General features: G+C 53.2%; 2 protein-coding genes across 10 annotated transcripts in view; one reads left to right on the plus strand and one right to left on the minus strand.

The window, feature by feature from the left end:
• The window catches only part of LOC125334226 (myosin phosphatase Rho interacting protein), a 73952-nt gene extending 64038 nt beyond the window's left edge, over positions 1-9914 (plus strand). For 6 of the 9 annotated variants that reach the window (XM_048320866.1, XM_048320867.1, XM_048320869.1 and 3 more), the window contains 8 exons: positions 723-870; positions 1478-1595; positions 2506-2665; positions 2755-2874; positions 3357-3443; positions 4099-4261; positions 4591-4676; positions 8779-9914. In XM_048320866.1, the coding sequence (XP_048176823.1) occupies positions 723-870; positions 1478-1595; positions 2506-2665; positions 2755-2874; positions 3357-3443; positions 4099-4261; positions 4591-4676; positions 8779-8850 (954 nt within the window). In that variant the 3' untranslated portion in view covers positions 8851-9914. Of the gene's footprint in view, positions 1-722; positions 871-1477; positions 1596-2505; positions 2666-2754; positions 2875-3356; positions 3444-4098; positions 4262-4590; positions 4677-5727; positions 5794-8778 lie in introns of all 9 variants that reach the window. The other 3 variants (XM_048320870.1, XM_048320875.1, XM_048320872.1) reach the window with 2 other exon arrangements.
• A 4432-nt stretch (positions 9915-14346) lies between these two features.
• PLD6 (phospholipase D family member 6) lies at positions 14347-16124 on the minus strand (the record flags this gene model as incomplete). Its single annotated transcript, XM_048321231.1, has 2 exons — positions 14347-15630; positions 15746-16124. Coding segments are annotated over 2 exons (621 nt in total), but the record flags the coding sequence as incomplete, so codon positions are not given.
• Between the last annotated feature and the right edge of the window lie 724 nt (positions 16125-16848).

Genomic DNA, 16848 nt, shown 5'->3' on the forward strand with positions numbered 1-16848 from the left:
CTTCCCTCGTGGCTTGGGCCTGCCTGTGGCTTTGCTGGTCCTGTCTGTGTCCCGCAGGCGTGTGTCCATCCGGGATCCCAATGTGCTTGGGCTGGCAGCTGAGCTGGGAACAGGCGTTTGCATTTGTCTGCTGCAAAGGCAGGAGTGGGGGCTGTGCCAGGGGCAGAAGGATCAGGCAGGAATTCAGGACCTCACCCCTGATGAATCCCAACTCCCCAAATTGCTGCTCCTGTGTCCTGGCCGGAGTTCTTTCCTAGTAATTCAGTTAGCAAGTAATCGTCCCTGCAGCATTTGTAGCAATACTCGGTTGGGAATTAAGGTCCTCTTGCTGTCACGTCATCTTCCTTCCACCCAGAGGTTGAAAAAAACAGGCATTGAAAAGAGCAGGAGGGGTGCAGAAGGTGCACAAAAGGGTTTTTTTGGTTATTTTTTTGACATATATTTGCATTCCCCAACCGGGTCTGCCCCTAAACCAGGTCTGCCCCTAAACCAGGTCTGCTCCTGTGTGTCCCTTTCCCTGGAGCTGTCAGGGGTCAAGTGACTGCAGGACAAGCCTTGACCTTTGCAAGGTCCATCCTGCTCCATGGCTGGGGAAGCAGAAGATCCATGCTGGACCTGGGGAGCTGAGCTGCCCGCTGGCGTGTGGCTCCTGGTGGGCTCCCCACTGCCGTGGCACCGGCCCTGTGCTCCTGGGCCAACCCTTTCCCCTCCTCCCTTCGCAGGCAACATGTGAGAGGGGCTTTGCAGCCATGGAGGAGACGCACCAGAAGAAGATCGAGGACCTGCAGCGGCAGCACCAGCGGGAGCTGGAGAAGCTGCGGGAGGAGAAGGATCGCCTGCTGGCAGAGGAGACGGCTGCCACCATCTCAGGTACCAGAGGGGTCCCCCATGGTGGGGCAGCTCTGTGGTGATGGGGATGTGGGGGTGGCGTTGGCTTCACTGAGGAGCAGGGCAGGGATGGGATGAGGGTTGGGTAGGCTGCACAGGGAATGGGAAAGGGCTTTTGGGAAAGATGTTTTGGATGGAGGACCATCTGGTCCTCCAAGTTTGGTGCCCATCTCCTGGTCTTTCTCCAGGCTTGGTACCCCTATCTTTGGGTGTTACATAGTTTGATTTGTTTTCCATTCCAAGTCAGAAAGGCATTAGTCATTCCTGTGGTTAAATTATTGTCAATTCCACATTGAATTCATTCTTCAGTGCTCCAGGAAATGTTAAAACACTGCACTTCAGGGGCTCTGCCTTAGGAGTCTCACAGTCCAGGAAACAATGTTTGAAGTGGACAATCATTTGGACTTGTTAAAAAGCGGGATTTGCAGAAGCCCCTTTGCAGCTGGGGCACAGACTGAAGGGGCTGTGAAGCAGTGTGAGGTTTGCAGGGGTGACTTCGGTTTTGTTCCTTTAAGAAATGAACAAAAACTCAAAAGAACCACCCATGGGTGGAGCATGCTGGGTGCTAACACTGTGCTGCCCCTCACAGCCATCGAAGCCATGAAGAACGCACACAGGGAGGAGCTGGAGCGGGAGCTGGAGAAGTCCCAGCGCTCCCAGATCAGCAGCGTCAACGCCGACATCGAGGCCCTCCGAAGGCAGTACCTGTAAGACCATTACCATTCTCTGTCTCCTGCCATCTTGCAGGGAAATCATGTGTGGGAGACCCCTCTCTCCCATTTGATTTTGGCGTTGAGTTCGGGGCAAACCTGTTGTTGCAGGGGCCTTTTCCCTTGGTCCCGACCCAGCTGCATCCATCAGAGCCTCCTGGTTGCCCATAATCTTTCAGGCTCCAGGTCAATGTCCCCACATTACCCAAAATAGCTGCTTTTTGGTCTCCAGAAGTAGCAGATGTGCAGCCAGTGCTGCCTTTCATGCAGCTGCAGCAACGGGGTTGTTCAAAAGGCGAGGAGGAAGCGCTGAGCTTTTTCCATGTCCTCCTGTGGGAACTGAGCAGAGCTGCCTGCCAGCTTTATCAACCTTGATACATCTATATAAGATGGGGAGGTGTGCAAATACACCTGGTCCCGAGTGCCCAGAGCAAACTTAGAATCCTGGAATGGTTTGGTTGGAAGGGACCTTAAAGCTCACCTCATTCCAGGGTACCTTCCACTATCCCAGGTTGCCCCAAGTCCTGTCCAACGTGGCCCTGGACACTTCCAGGGATGGAGCAGCCACAGCTTCCCTGTGAAACCTGTGCCAAAGCCTCACCACCCTCACAGGGAAGAATTTCTCATAGGTAGATTTTGATAGATCTCAGCTCAGTTTTTGGAAACCTGAGAAAGTTCTGCTACTTAACCTCTGAGAGAATGGCTTCCTGTCCCCTTTGGTGCCCAAGCATTGGCTCTGCCAGGAGAGGGAAGAGTTGACTTGCTCTGGGCTTGAGTTTTTCCCCAAAAGGAATATGCACTCCTCATCCTTAGCTCCCTGTTGGGTTTTCCTGGGATGCTGAAGGAAGGATGGGCATGGGGGGGGGGGGGGTGTGGAGAGGGCACTACCCCGGTGTGTGTTCCGCAGGGAGGAGCTGCAGTCGGTGCAGCGGGAGCTGGAGGTGCTTTCGGAGCAGTATTCCCAGAAGTGTTTGGAGAATGCCCACCTGGCGCAGGCGCTGGAGGCTGAGAGGCAGGCCCTCCGCCAGTGCCAGCGGGAGAACCAGGAGCTCAACGCCCACAACCAGGTGAGGGTCCCTGCCCAGGTGATGGTGGGCTCCGTGCTGAGCCGTGGCTGTGCTCCCCCTTCCCACAACGGCTCTCCCCCTCTTCCCAGGAGCTGAATAACCGCCTGGCTGCGGAGATCACGCGATTGCGGACCCTGCTGACCGGGGAGGGCGGGGGAGAGGCTGCTGGGTCGCCTCTCACGCAGGGCAAGGACGCCTACGAGCTGGAGGTGAGTTCTGCAGAGGGGCATGTGGGTGGGCACAAGTGCTGTGTACCCCAGGAGTGTGTCACAGCTGGGAGGTGTCACAGCCATCTGTCCCCCAGTCAGCTCTCATGGCTGGTCAGCGCTGTCATCATGGGCTGCGTGAGGCCAGGAGATTCTGGGGTCCTAATCTTCCCTTCTCACCATGTCGAGCCAGACACTCAACTCTTCCTTCTGCAGTCCCTGCTTGTCCCCAGGATCCAATCCATGCAGAGCAGTGGGGACAGAAACTGGGGTGTGCAGGGAGCGCATCAGCACTGCAAGCTTGGGCAAGTTCCCAAGAGATTCAGGAGGACTTTTCCTGTGAGAAGCAGAAGACGGGTGGACCAGAGACTTTGTGGTGCTGGCATGGGGCTGAGTGTCTAGCCCTTGGCTTGATTGTCACTGGGTACAGCAGGTGTCACACTGTGTCTGCTCAGGTGCAAAGATGCTGGTTTTTGTTCCCACAGGTCCTGCTCCGGGTCAAAGAATCCGAAATCCAGTACCTGAAGCAGGAGATCAGCTCCCTCAAAGACGAGCTGCAGACAGCACTAAGGGTAATGCCAGGGGTGGTTCTGCAAATCCTCTTACTGTGCTCTGCTCCTGAGTGTCTGTGCTTAGATTTCAGCCCATTTACACCCAGATTTGAAACCATATTTAATTTTTCCCCTGAATGTAATTCAATACCCATTTTGGTGTCATCAGTAAAACACTCCATGTATCAATTTAAGACTTACCCCACAAAGGACACAGTGTGGGAAAACATTCCTTTCAGCATGATTTCCCCATTTTCTGTCACATCAGATCAGATTTAAATGGCACAAACAATCAGTGTTAGAGATCTGCCCAGCCTCACAGCAGTGGAACTGGTTTGCTCTGGACAAGCCAAGGCCATTTCTGGGAATTCTGCTTGAATTCTGTGTCTTGGCTAAAACGAAAAGCCACAAACAGCCCTGTAGCCGAGGGGCTGCACGCACGGGCAGCACTGTGTGCTCGCCCTTGGCTCTCAGCTCTCCGCCTGTCTCCGTTCCCGCAGTCCCATATCGCTGTTGGAAGCAGCTCCGAGGGTGTGTGTTGCCCTGGCCAAGCCTTTCTCCTGCTGCCGGCTCTTCTTCCGCCGGCATTTGCCAAGCTCCTCTTCAGTGCATCCACAAACCCCTCGGCTCCAGCTGTCTGTCTGGCTCCATCGGGTTGTTCTTGTTCCCTTGCCAGGATAAGAAATACGCCAGCGACAAGTACAAAGACATCTACACGGAGCTGAGCATCGTGAAGGCCAAGGCAGACTGTGATATCAGCAGGTTGAAAGAGCAGCTGAAAGCAGCCACAGAAGCTCAGGGAGAGAAATCCCCTGTGAACACCACTGTATCGGGATATGGTCAGTCCTCCTCCAGCAGCTCTAAGCAGTCCTGGGTGTCCTGAGCTAACAGGGAATCCCAGAGTACAAACCCTTGTGCAGTAATGGGTCTGAGTGTAGGACTTGGCCTTCCAACCCAAAGCTGATGGGCTTTGAAAGCCTTCTGGCATTTTGCATCAGGAAAACCTTGTGATGCGGGGATGCCCAAAAGCCCTCTCTGCCCTTAGGGCAGCACTAAGAGTCGGGTTCATCGGGGCACTTTCCTGGGCTGGGAGGGCAGAGCCCCAGCCCTGTCCTTGCAGGAAGGCAGTGGGCACCAGGCTAATCCCACTTCTTTTGCTTCTTCCCAGATATTATGAAATCAAAAAGCAACCCTGATTTCTTGAAGAAAGACAGATCCAGTGTTAGCCGGCAACTAAGGAATATCAGGTCAAAGGTGAGCTCAGATGTCCTGCCCCGTGGGATGGGAGTGAGGAATGCCCAGCATTTCTCTTCGGTGGGGATCCCAAGTGGGAAGAAGTGGGCAGGGGAAGAAAACTAAGAATTTCCCAGCCACTAGTGCTAGCTTGGATGGCTTTTTACTGCAAAAGGACAGACTGTGCAGCCAGGCAGGGCCCACTCCCTCACTCTGACCCTGCTCAGATGGAGGCATGAAGCTGCTCCCTGGTTGGAAAAAAGGCTGGAGTTTACCCTGTTCTTTGGTCTTTCACAGGAGGACTATCCCAGTATCTGCTCCCTCTTTTCAGCTGAAATTTAGGTGGAAATGTGCACATCATTCTAGTTTTAATGTTCATCACTGCAAGATTTTTGTCTTCCTGTGTATCAGCAGTGCCTGAGTCCTGGGCATATTTAACACACACTTTGCATGTGTGTTAACATGGTGCAGATGGCCCTGTGCTTCTGTGGTCCTTCTGTGCTTGCTGTTGATCCCGAAGCCCAGTGATGCTGTGCCAAGCTCTCCTTGGCAGCCAGTTACATCACGTGTGACCACAAGGGATAAGGAAGGGCAAATATTGCTGATCAGGAGTCAGCATTAAACACAGGGCAGTTGGGAGGAAGCTCAGCATGAGCAAAGCTGCTTTGCCTCTCACCTGGTGTCTCATGCTGATGTTTGAAGTGGTTGGGCCCTTGCAGGGCAGGCAGAATGCTTCGAGCTCGCTGCCCATGTGGGGAAACACTCGGAGCTCTGCGAGCAGCAGCTCCTCAGCGTGGGGTGTCTGCGCTGCACCCAGTGAACACAGAGAGCCCAGACCTGCTGGGCCACTCCAGTGTTGAGTTTCCCTTCACCACTTCAACTCAGATCACTTTCTGTGTGGTCCCCATGTGTGTTGCTTGGTGAGGAAGGAGAGGAGAGGAAGCAGGGGCTGTGCCAGTGCATCACTGTGGGTCGGGGGGCTGGGGCGGCGCCAGCGCCAATTCATTTGGGATTTATGAGCTTCTTCTTTTGTTTTTGTTTTTTTGTTTTATTTTGCTTTTTCCTTCAACAGTCCGTTATTGAGCAGGTCTCATGGGATAACTGAAATGAACCCGAGTCCAGGTTCCCTGCCACATAGGTAAACACACCGGCACCCGCCCAGCGCCGCAGCCGCCTCCAGAGCGGCCCAACCTCTGCATGCACTGCTCACACCTCCCTGCCAAACCAGAGCCCTCCTTCTCTTAATGACTGACTGACGGGTTTATTCACTGCTAATTCTTTTCCTGGGGGAAGGGAAGGGAAGGGGAGAAGTCGGTGCACCCAAGATCTGTGTGAAACGCAGTTTCTCTGCCTCTTCCCTGGGGAATATGGCTTTTTCCTGCTCTTCCCACCCTCACCAACACAGCTCATCGTGACGGAGAGGATTTGGACGTGGTGGGGCATGTTTTCCTGTTTGCTGTGTTGGGAGTGTGGGACACTGAGTGTGCATGCCTGAATGACTCTGCATGCCTCAGACTAAACTCAGCACCGTCCAGGTCTCGTAGGAAAACACCTGTTTTGCTGTTAGCCAGATGCAGGAATAGTCAGAGATGCCTTTAAGTATACTTCCCATGACAGCCTGGAGCATGGAAAATGGTCTCAGCCACCTCAGCTGCAGAGGGGATGTCCTGGACTGCCCTAATTTCCTTTATCCACAAGTGCTGCTTCTTCAGGTTGATCCATGCCTGAGCAAGAGTCTTCCCTGCCCAGTAACCTTCTCGTCCTGTTCTCCATCCCTGAGCCTCCAAGGCTTCCAAACTCATCCAGCAAAAGGAGGGAGATGATGAGAAATGAGGCTGACCCTAATGAGCCAGGTATCTCCATTAATTGGAGCAATAGTGAATTTCCTGGCCCATGGCAAAGACTGAGGTGGGAGCACCTGCAGAGGCAGATTAGGAGAGGGGAGCTCCCAGCACGATGGCTGGAGAGCCCCAGGAAGTCTGTAGGAAGATCCCTTTATCACAGATATCATCCTACATTAGTCTCACTTCATCAGGCTCTCCTCATCAGCAACTGAAATGGGTTGTGGGACTGCCCTGGGGCTGACTTTGCTGGAATTTGTGCCATCAGGCAGAACAGTCTGATGATTCCTGGTGTCTCCTTCCATCCACTGAGAAATCAGATGCGAGAACTGGAATGCACGAGCTGCTCCCATTTAAAGAGGCCCAAAGTAAACTTCCCTTAGGAAGTGTGTGCTCAGAGACTCACATCCCAGGTGACTCTGCTGCCTGTTGGAAGGAGAGCGCACGGCGTTTGGAAATTCAATCCAATTTAGTGCTTTCATTTCCGTGCTGCCTGGCAAAGCCCTTCTGTGTTTGTGGGCCTGTGGGAGGAAAAACATTTCCAGAAATACAGTAACCATAGGAATCTGCACAGCCTTGGGGCAAGTTTATCATGGAGTCCTGCCTTGATAAACACATGGGAAGGAAAACTCAGCCCAGAAGTCCAGCCTGCTGCTGTGATAGAACAGTCCTCTGGCACCATGGCTGGGGAAGGGAAATGAAAAGGGGAGGTGGCTGCCTGATAGTAGGATCATGGAATCAAAGAATGGGTTGGGTTGGGTTGGAAGGGACCTTAAAAATCATCTTGTTTCCAACCCCCTGCCATGAGCAGGGACACCTTCCACTGGATCAAGTTGCTCCAAGCCCCATCCAGCCTGGCCTTGGACACTTCCAAGGAAAGGGCAGCCACAGCTTCTCTGGGCACCTGTGCCAGGGCCTCCCCACCCTCACAGGGAAGAATTTCTTCCCAGTATCCCATCTAACCCTGCTCTCTGTCAGTGTGAAGCCATTCCCCCTTGTCCTGTCACTCCATGCCTTGTCCAAAGTCCCTCTCCATCTCTCTTGGAGCCCCTTTAGGCACTGGAAGGTGTTCTAAGGTCTCCTTGAGCCTTCTCTTCTCCAGGCTGAATCCCAGTTCCCTCAGACTTTCCTCACAGGAGCTGATTTCCATCCCTCCAGTCTATGCCTTTGAAGGTGCCAAGTCTTATTTGTAAAGCATTTGTTGCTATTTGTAAAGCAAATAATGTTCCAGCTGCAGCATAAATTCCTTGCAAGTTCCAAGGAGTGGGCTGGCAGACAGAGCTGTGGGGTGGGGACGGGCAGTGGGGCACAGAGGGGCAGAGCCCTGGCTATGGGGGCTGTTTTAGGGTTGGGAGGTGGCTGTGCCTCCTCATCCACAGGGACAACTCACCACCCAATGCTTTGCTCTCCTCAGTCTCTCACACCACAGGTTTGGGGCTGCAGGAACGAGGGAGGCTGGCATTAGGCTAGTGCATCCCCTCAGGCTGGTTTCAGTTTAAATCTGTCCTGCAGGAGGCAGGCAATTTATTTCTGGGTTTCTGCCCCTCTCAGTGCTGTGCTGCTGAGTCCCCATGTGTAGGTAATGGATTTCACAATTCCAAATGCCAGGGGGCTGCTGTCCAGCTGAGAGTTGTGCCTTGAAATCTGGATGCTGCATCTGAAATGGATCAGCCATCAGGGCCTGCCAGACCTGAACAGCATTTAGGAGTCCTATGTCTAACCGTGGGCAGTCGAGGCAGCTTTGGTTTGGGAGAGTCCCAGAGTGGGGTGAGAGAAGGGGTGTGATGGTTGCTGGCAGCAAACACCACTTTCCAGGGTTTCTTGAGCGAATCCTGCATGGAGTGGAGCCAGGACTGTCCCCACGAGTGCCACAGCTGTGCAGGAGGCAGGGGGGGAACCAGCCTGCAGGTCCTGCTCAGCATCCTGGGGCTTCAGCGTAGCAGATCCGAGATGGCCTGCCCAGGGCTCCCTCCGCTGGAATTGCCCCATCCAGCAGTGTCCTGTGAGCTCCGGGGGTCATTCCCAAGTCAGCTAATCCCGCTTGCAGCATGATGTGCCTCTCATTTGCTTCTGGTTCGTCGCCTGGTTCATTGCAATCTCACCCTGTCTCAAGGCAGTAACCACCCTCCATAACCGTGTGTTCTCTCTCAGCATGTCCCACTAATCCTCCGCCAAGGAGCCCATTCCTCGCTGCCACGTCTCCTTTGCCTGAGCATCGCTGCCTCTCCGCACGCCAGGCGCCCGCCCGTGCCCCAACGCTCTCTGTCTTTTGTCTCTCCCAGAGTCTGAAGGAAGGCCTGACTGTGCAAGAACGCCTGAAGCTTTTTGAATCCAGGGACTTGAAGAAAGACTAGTTCTCCCCGCTCCGCTTGACCACGCGCACCTCCCAGCTTGAGGCAGCACAGCACCAGCACCGTTTGTCTCTCGTTCCTTACGATGTCCTCGCTGTCGTTCGTCCTGATGCCCCAACGGGACCCAGCGCCGCGGTGGCGGTGCCCCCCCCTCGCCTCCCTGGCTCCTTTCCCTGCTTGTGAGATGCTCCAGAGACTCTGAGAGGGAGAGGAAGGGATTGGAGTGGGGTTTTTCCCCCCCTCTCTTTGGCGCTTTGTAGGAGAATCCTTTCTTTACTGTAAACCATTACACTAAGTGTCAGTATTAAGGCTCAGTAGCCTGTTAATAAGCTATAGCTCTGTCGGGAAGAGCGAGCAGGGCCTGGGTGGTGTCAGCCAGACCGAGCTCTTACTGCTGTCTAGAGACCCCGTGCTCAGAGCACACCAGGAGCCTGATCTAACCATTGATCTCGACTGCATTACTTGCACCTACAAGGGGGAAGGCCCGGGGGAAGCTGCTGGGGAGCGTGAGTCCGTGCCAGCATCCGCAGCCTGGAGGTACAACACTGACATCTCGCTGGAGAAGGATGCAAGAAGTGATTCTCCTGCCCCGTGACTGTGCCGTATCCTGAATGTAGGTGCCACTGAAGCTCACTGGGCTTCGGTGGCTGCCCAGGTGGTTATGGATGGGGAGCTGCAGCTACTGAAGTGCACCATCGACTCGGCCCTGTCGGCGCGTCCTCGCTCCCGTCTCGCTGGTGGTCGGAGTTGGTGTTCCAGGGGCCGAGCTGTAAGATCACTTTCTTGCCTCTGTTAGATCAAGCCCAGCACTCTTTTTTTTTTTGCTGTTACTCCCTTCCTCTCATTGAATCCCGTGTATCCCAGGGTCTGTGCGCATGTGAAACTCCCTTTTCCTAGTCAAAGGAAAGTAGAGTAGAAAGTAGAGCCAATATTGACTGAAAATGCACAGTGCTCAATGCATATAATGCTCCTTTTTTACCAGCTTCTTGAATTCAACTCTTCTTGTCAGCAGGGCAGCTCCTATTTTAATTCTTTAATCTTTTCCTGAAATAAAAATCTCAAAACCAGTATGTGCTTCAGACCTTCTCAGTCCTAATAGCTTTTGTATTTAAAACATACAGTTGAGCACCATGAGGCTGATAAATGGATACAAACGAAGGGATGAGGAGCTGGTAGCACTTAGATGGTAACAGCCAGCTGAGCAGAGGCTTCTTAGCAGAAGCCTGTGCTGCTTTGCAGGTGTGGGCTTCATCCCAGGCTAAATCTCAAGATGCCACTTGGAAAGATCCCAAGTCCTGCCTCTCCAGTCACCAGGGCTGAAGGAGACTCCGGCACATTGGCTTCCCAGTCTGGTTGGGTGCTGAGTGACCACATGGCTTCAGGCTGGGATGTGGAAGATACCGTGGCCTTCATGTGGAGCAGAGCTTCCTCTTCCTTCGGGCACTCAGCTGAGGTTGAGGCCAGCAGCCCCCAGTACTTCCCTGCTGGTTTTGGGTCAGGTGGGTGGCACAGGCGCAGCTCTCAGAGCCCTGCGGGGCTGGTGAAGCCACCCCCAGTTGTACCAGGCTGGACTATGGCAGCTGCCAGAGTTACCTTCATCCTCCTGGGAGCAGCATCTCTGTTCCAGCCACCAGACCCTCAGCAGGACACGGTGTCATTGAACCACAGTGTGAATCAGCTCGTCCAGCTTGTGTGGCCTTGCCGTGGCCAAGTGTCCGGCTTGGCACCTCCTGGGGCACTCATGGCAGCACTTGGCAGCCGGTCCTGCCCAGAGGAGCCCCGCTTGTCCCCAGCCAGGATGCCAGCACCTTGCAGGGGGCAGAACACCTGTTCCTGCTGGAAAGCTCTGCGTGCCTCGGTGTGCATGGAAGTCCTGGAGATGGGAGCAGGGTAGGAAAGAGGCTCAACCTGTTGGATACAAAGCCTTTCCCTCGTCAGCAGCACATGCCCTCGGATGTGTGGATGTGCAGCCAGTCACTGCATCCAAGCTCACCACAGCACTTCCATAATCTGGGCACTGGAGAACCTGGGAACCTTCCTACCCTGACCTGCCTGGATCACTTCTCCGACCAGTTCATCCCTGGCTGCTCCAGGTCCGTGGTGAGCTCTGATCTCCTGGCAGAGGCCATGGGAGGCAGCATGGATTTTGGATGGCACGTAGGCCTTATTGTCATTGCTTTTCCCTTGCAAAATGTCACTGCCTCTAGAACACCCTCCTCCTCCTCTTCTCTTTAGACTTACGATGGCACTTTGTTCTTTTTAGCCAACCAAGCAGAACGTTCTGGTCTCCTTCTTGCCATGTGGACCTTACCTTTCTTAGATTCCCCAGCAAATCCTGTTCACATGCTCTAGCTTGTAGGAGCAGACATTTTCCATGGGGAAGTTGGGCTCCTCTGGAAAAATGAATGGAAGATCTTGGTCTTCTGTACAGACAGGGCTGAGCAGTGGCCTTGACATTGTTGGGATCAGCTGCAACCTCTGTGGCAGTGTGTGGGAAGGATGTTTTGGGGTGTCTTTAGGGTGGGAGCTCTGGGTTCTGGGGGTCACCAAGAGGAAGAGGAGGAGGGAAGGTGCCTTATGCAGCCAGATGTTCTTGAACCACTGCCGAGGGTTCTGGGCTCACTGTGGTGACTCTGAGCATCTCTCCAAGGCAAGAAGGCAGCACTTTACCTGCCTTTACAGTAAAGAGAAAGAACCTGCAGCACCAATAAACAGCTCCAAACTGAAATATTCCTGCAGAGCACAGTGCTTGAGAATAAAGGGAGAAGTCCTTTTACTCATAGCAGTGGTCCTTAGTTATCCTCCTGCTTCTTCCTGCTCCAGGCTTCATCCACCTTTTGGGATTAATCAGTGGCTATTTAAATTAGAAAGTGTGTGGGCAAGCTGCTGCATTCTGCATCACTCCACACTATTGATAGCAACCAAAAAGGGAGGTTTAGGAAAACTCAAGTGCAATGAAGGCACAGGTGTCTTCTTGTCGGCTCCAAGTAATCTTATTTTTCCTGAGTAAAATTTTCCTCCCATTTGCACCATCTCCCCTGAGCCAGACTGAATCCTTCTTTAAATGTCACCTTTTCTTTGCCCACATATTAAAAAAAGAAGCAAATTGTGTTCATTTGCTTCAAAAATACAATTGCTTAGAATTGGTGCTGACTTGCAAACCAGAAAATTCCTTTTTTTTTTTGGTACCAGAGAACTGGGCTGCAGAAAAAGTGCTCACACTGCAAAATATGTCACTTTGGTACCAACTCTATTTGATGGCACTTCCACATGACCTCTGCATTTTTGTCCTGGTTTGGATACTCAGTTTGTTGTGGACACTCAAGCACACACACACTCGCTGTGGTTTGCCTTTGCTCTGTAATTTTTTCCATTTTTTTAGGTAAAAAAGCTTTCTTATTCCTTTTTTTTTAAAAACAAAAGTAATTTAAAGCCTGTATAGTATTCCAAGCACGCAGTGTAAATATTTATTCCTCAGCATTTTGCAGAGGGTTCTCTTTTGTGACTGAGTTGTGGGTTTGATTTTTAAGTCTCATTGTAGCACAGAGGCCCCACGTGTGGGTTGGGAGAGGAGCAACAAGTGTGATGTGTCCAACCCACCCCATCTGCCCTGATAAACTGCTTTTTGGGGGTTTGAGGACTGTTACAAATATCTTTTCAAACCTCTTCTGCTGATCTATGCCTTTAGCTTTGAAGGTGCCTGTCCAAAGATTGTGTACAGTCTGTTTGACCACTGTAACCGACTTTGCTATAAATTTGGGATATTTTTTTCCAGTCAGAGGACCCAATAATCTTGTGTTTGATAGTGGCATCAACGCTGTGCATGTGCAAACTGTGACCTGTTGTTACAAAGAACAGCAACAGCTCCCTGCTGAGCCACAGCTCTCCTTGCACAGCCACCTGGGGCTGTCGCAGTGAGCACAGCGAGCCCCCGGATTTGGGAGGCACCAGGAACGCTGTGCAGCACATTTGGGATGCTCTTGGGCTGCCCAAGGGAGCCACAGCCCCCACGGCACAGACACCCCTCCCACAGCAGCGCAGCCACGAGCTGTAACTCACTGTGTAACTTCAAATGCAGTGTAACTACAACAAGGAGATCCAAGGAACTGCTGCAGGCACAGGGAGCACCAGGCTGGGAACAACCTCAGTGTGAGGCTGCTGAGGAAACAGGGTGTGGGATTTACTAGAGAAACGTGACAAGTTGGTACCAATTGAACTAACCCAGCTGGCCCTGAACTCATAAATAATGGGTGCAATTAGCATTATTTTCTTCATGCTTTCTTCACCCTGTGTGCAGGACAAGAACACTCACTGTTCTCACCTAGAGAGCGCAAAGCATGTAAAATACTAGAGACTGTGGTAAGTAGAAAGCAGGAATGCTCTGGCTTGGCCTGTGACCACCCCCCTGGAGTTTGGGATGACTTGAGAGTTTAATCATTTGGAAGGATGGAGGTTTGGTTTAGGGGGAGGGAAGGAAGCTCTGCGAGGCTGTGGGTGGTGTCTGATGTGGCTGTTCAGGTATTGTTAATGGTCAGTCTTCCTCCAGTGCCCTCAGAACAGCTTGGCCTTGGTTTGGCTCTGAGCAGAGCTTCACCCGACTGACTAATGATGGGGACTTGTTCTGGGTCAAATCTGGGCACTGTGCTCTGCCACGTGTGTCTGGGAACAACCATGGGGGACTGTGAGCACTGAGGGTGAAGGAGTCATTTCCCAGGGTCGTTTCTGTGATGATGTGACACAGCAGCCAGTCCTCAGCTCCAGCTGTGGCGTGGCCGAGCAGCATCGGAGCGGGGCCAGTGGGACCCGGGCAGCGCTGGGATGCTGCAGCCTCAGGTCTCTCACACATCATTTTTTTCCCCCTGCAAAGGGGAAGGGCGTGGGAGGCTCCTGTTTCTCCATGTGTGTGAGTTCCTGTCTCCTTCCCTTCTCCCTTCCACTCCCAGTTTATTCCAGTGCTTTTTTAAGAGCCGCCGTTCCTGATCAACTGCTCGCTGTAATAGAAATGTCACTTTTTCTCACTGTATTGATTCCTTACAAACCTTGTGTGACATGCTAGGCTCCCCTGGATGTAGCTGATCATTTTTACTTTGTAAATATAATTACCTAACTTTACATTAACTATATGGTAATAAACTATTTTTGCACCACCCTTTGCATGCCGTGTGTGACAGGTTTACTTCTAAAAAGAAGGAAGAACAGGGCAGAGGTCAGAGCCTGAAAAGGGAGATGTTTGCCTTTAGTCTCACTTCACAAAGGACATGCAACAGGCAGCATTTTGACAGCAATAATATATTTTAAGTAGTTTAAATCTAGTGCTGCTGAATGGGATTTACTGGAGAATGACCTTCCCCAGGTGCTTCCACAGAGGCAATATAATTTTCTTTCCCCCATGCAACCTTTCTCAGAACTGAACAAATCTAAAATCTGGGGATGTCCATGTATCATAAATATCTCAGTAAGGATCTATAGGAATTGGAATGCCAAAGTCAGATGAGGATATTGATGTTTTCTGTGAAAATGCTTTATTTAACAGTGCCAATCGCAGCACTACTAGTAACAAAACTGGTAACAGAATATCAATTTGGAGAACTATTAAGGCACTTTCTATTTAGTATAAAACAATTATTACACAGACATTATTTAGAGTTTGAAATACTCAGGTTTACATCATCTTTGTTCCACCCTGAGTTGCAGGGATGGAGATGCCGCCTCCCTCCCCTCACTGTCCCCAGCCTGGTGCTGCCAGGAGAGGGCACAGACCATGGCATGGCATCCCAACACCTGAAAGAACCAGGGTTTCCAGACCTCTCCTGAAGTGGATGACCCAACTGCAGCCATGTCTGCTCTCCAGACAAACACTTATCCCAAAGAACTGTTTCTCTCATTTTCTTCCAGACTTCCCTACACTTCCTTGCTGGAAGAGAAGCTGTCATTACTATCTGTGCTCATGCTTTTACACTGGAGCTCTGCTAGCCTTTAACCAAAGGAAACATGCACAATCAAAACTTTAACATTTTTGCTATTTCCCACAAATTTCCTTTGACAAACTTTCAACAATTAATGCCAACAGGGAATATAACTGAGGCACTTAATCTATAGAAGCTCGTAACTGCTGTAGCCCTTTTATCTCTCCTTTAGTTACTGGTGTAGAGGAGCCCTTGGGCTACAATTCCATTTGGCATTGGCTACAATTCCATTCCATATCCCACGCTGGAAAACTTTCCTTTTACCACTGAAACACGTGCCCAGCACTGTGTGAACACACCTGGTCTGCACCAGGACTCAGCAACGAGCCTGCCCAAAGTTTTAATGCCTGTGAATGCAGCTCTATGCCTGTAACCCTCACAACCAAACAGTTGTGTCATTCCCTCTAGCACAGGAATGACCCACAGCAAGGGATCTGTGGCATTTTAGGGCAGAGAACACTTCTCTGGAGATGTTTACCAAAGTTACACCCAGATGGACAAAACAATGATGTCTATACATAATAATAAAATCTGTGGGTGTTACCATGCTCCACTAGCCCTGTAAGGCAGCTCAATCATTTATTGCCTTTGAGAAAAAAACTGTAATTGGTGGGATTGTACTCTTCCCAAATCCTTTCAAACTCATCCTGAAAAGCCTTGACATACTCGGCGTCCTCCACGACCAGCACATTCTCCCGGTTGCTCTGGATGGCCTGCGTGGTCCAGTTGAGGGAGCCTGTGATGAGCATCCTCCGGTCCACGATGGCGAACTTGTGGTGCATGTACCCGCTGTGCTGGTCGTGGCGCACCTGGATCCCTGCAGAGACAGACACCTTCTCAGGGGTCACCGAGCCCCGCAGTGGGCCCCGGCCACGCCGGGTGCCGGGCTCCATGCCCGTGCCGCGATCGATGCCCGGCTGCACCGCGCTCACCCGCGTGGCGCAGGCGGCCGATCTGGGAGCCGTGCAGCCCCATGTACTGCGCGTCCGTGACGAGGCGGACGCGGACCCCGCGGCGGTGCAGCAGCTGCACGGCGCGGGCGAGCTGCGGGCAGGAGAAGCAGAAGAGGCAGAGGTCGAGCGAGCGGCGGGCGGAGAGGAGGCGGCGCACGAGGCGGCTCAGGGCGGTGTCGCCGCTCGGCAGCGGGCACGGGCAGGGCCGGGCGGGCGCCCCGGGCTCGGCCGCCTCGGCCAGCAGCGCCTCGATGCAGCAGGGCCGCGAAGGGAAGAACAACACCTCCCGCACGGGCCGGGCCCGCCGCCAGGCCAACACCGCCAGCGCCACCGCGGTCACCGCCACCGCCGCCGCCGCCGCCAGCGCCGCGCCCCGCGCACCCCCCACAGCCCCCAGAGCCCACATGGCCCGGCCCGGCCCGGCCCGGCCCGCGCAGCCGCGGCAGAGGCGGGAGCGGCCTGTGGGGAGGAGTGGCCGCCACAAGGGGCTGGGCCGGGCTGCGAAATCCCGGCACCGACCCTGCCCTCCCTTCCCCAAACGCCGACCCCTTCCCAGGCAGCGAAACCCTGACACCGAATCCTTCACCACACACCGACCGTGGACGCTGCAGACACACAACACATCCTTTAATCCGAGAATGGCTTGGGTTCGAAGGGATCTCAAACTCTCATCCAGTTCCAACCCCCTGCCATGGGCAGGGACACCTTCCACTATCCCAGGGTGCTCCAAGCCCCATCCGGCCTGGCCTTGGACACTTCCAGGGATGGGGCAGCCACAGCTTCTCTGGGCACCCTGTGCCAGGGGCTCAGCACCCTCAGGGTGGAATTCCTTCCCAATATCCCATCCATCCCTGCCCTCTGGCACTGGGAAGCCATTCCCTGTGTCCTGTCACCCCAGTCCCTCTCCAGCTCTCCTGGCGCCCTTTTAGGCCCTGGAAGGGGCTCTTAGGTCTCCCTGGAGCCTTCTCTTCTCCAAGTGAACACCCCCAGCTCTCCCAGCCTCTCTCCAGAGCAGAGGGGCTCCATCCCTTGGAGCATCTTTGTGGCCTCCTCAGGACTCGCTCCAGCAGCTCCACATCCTT

This window comes from Corvus hawaiiensis, chromosome 16 (genome assembly GCF_020740725.1).
Source record: "Corvus hawaiiensis isolate bCorHaw1 chromosome 16, bCorHaw1.pri.cur, whole genome shotgun sequence".
In the NCBI taxonomy this organism is placed as follows: domain Eukaryota; kingdom Metazoa; phylum Chordata; class Aves; order Passeriformes; family Corvidae; genus Corvus; species Corvus hawaiiensis.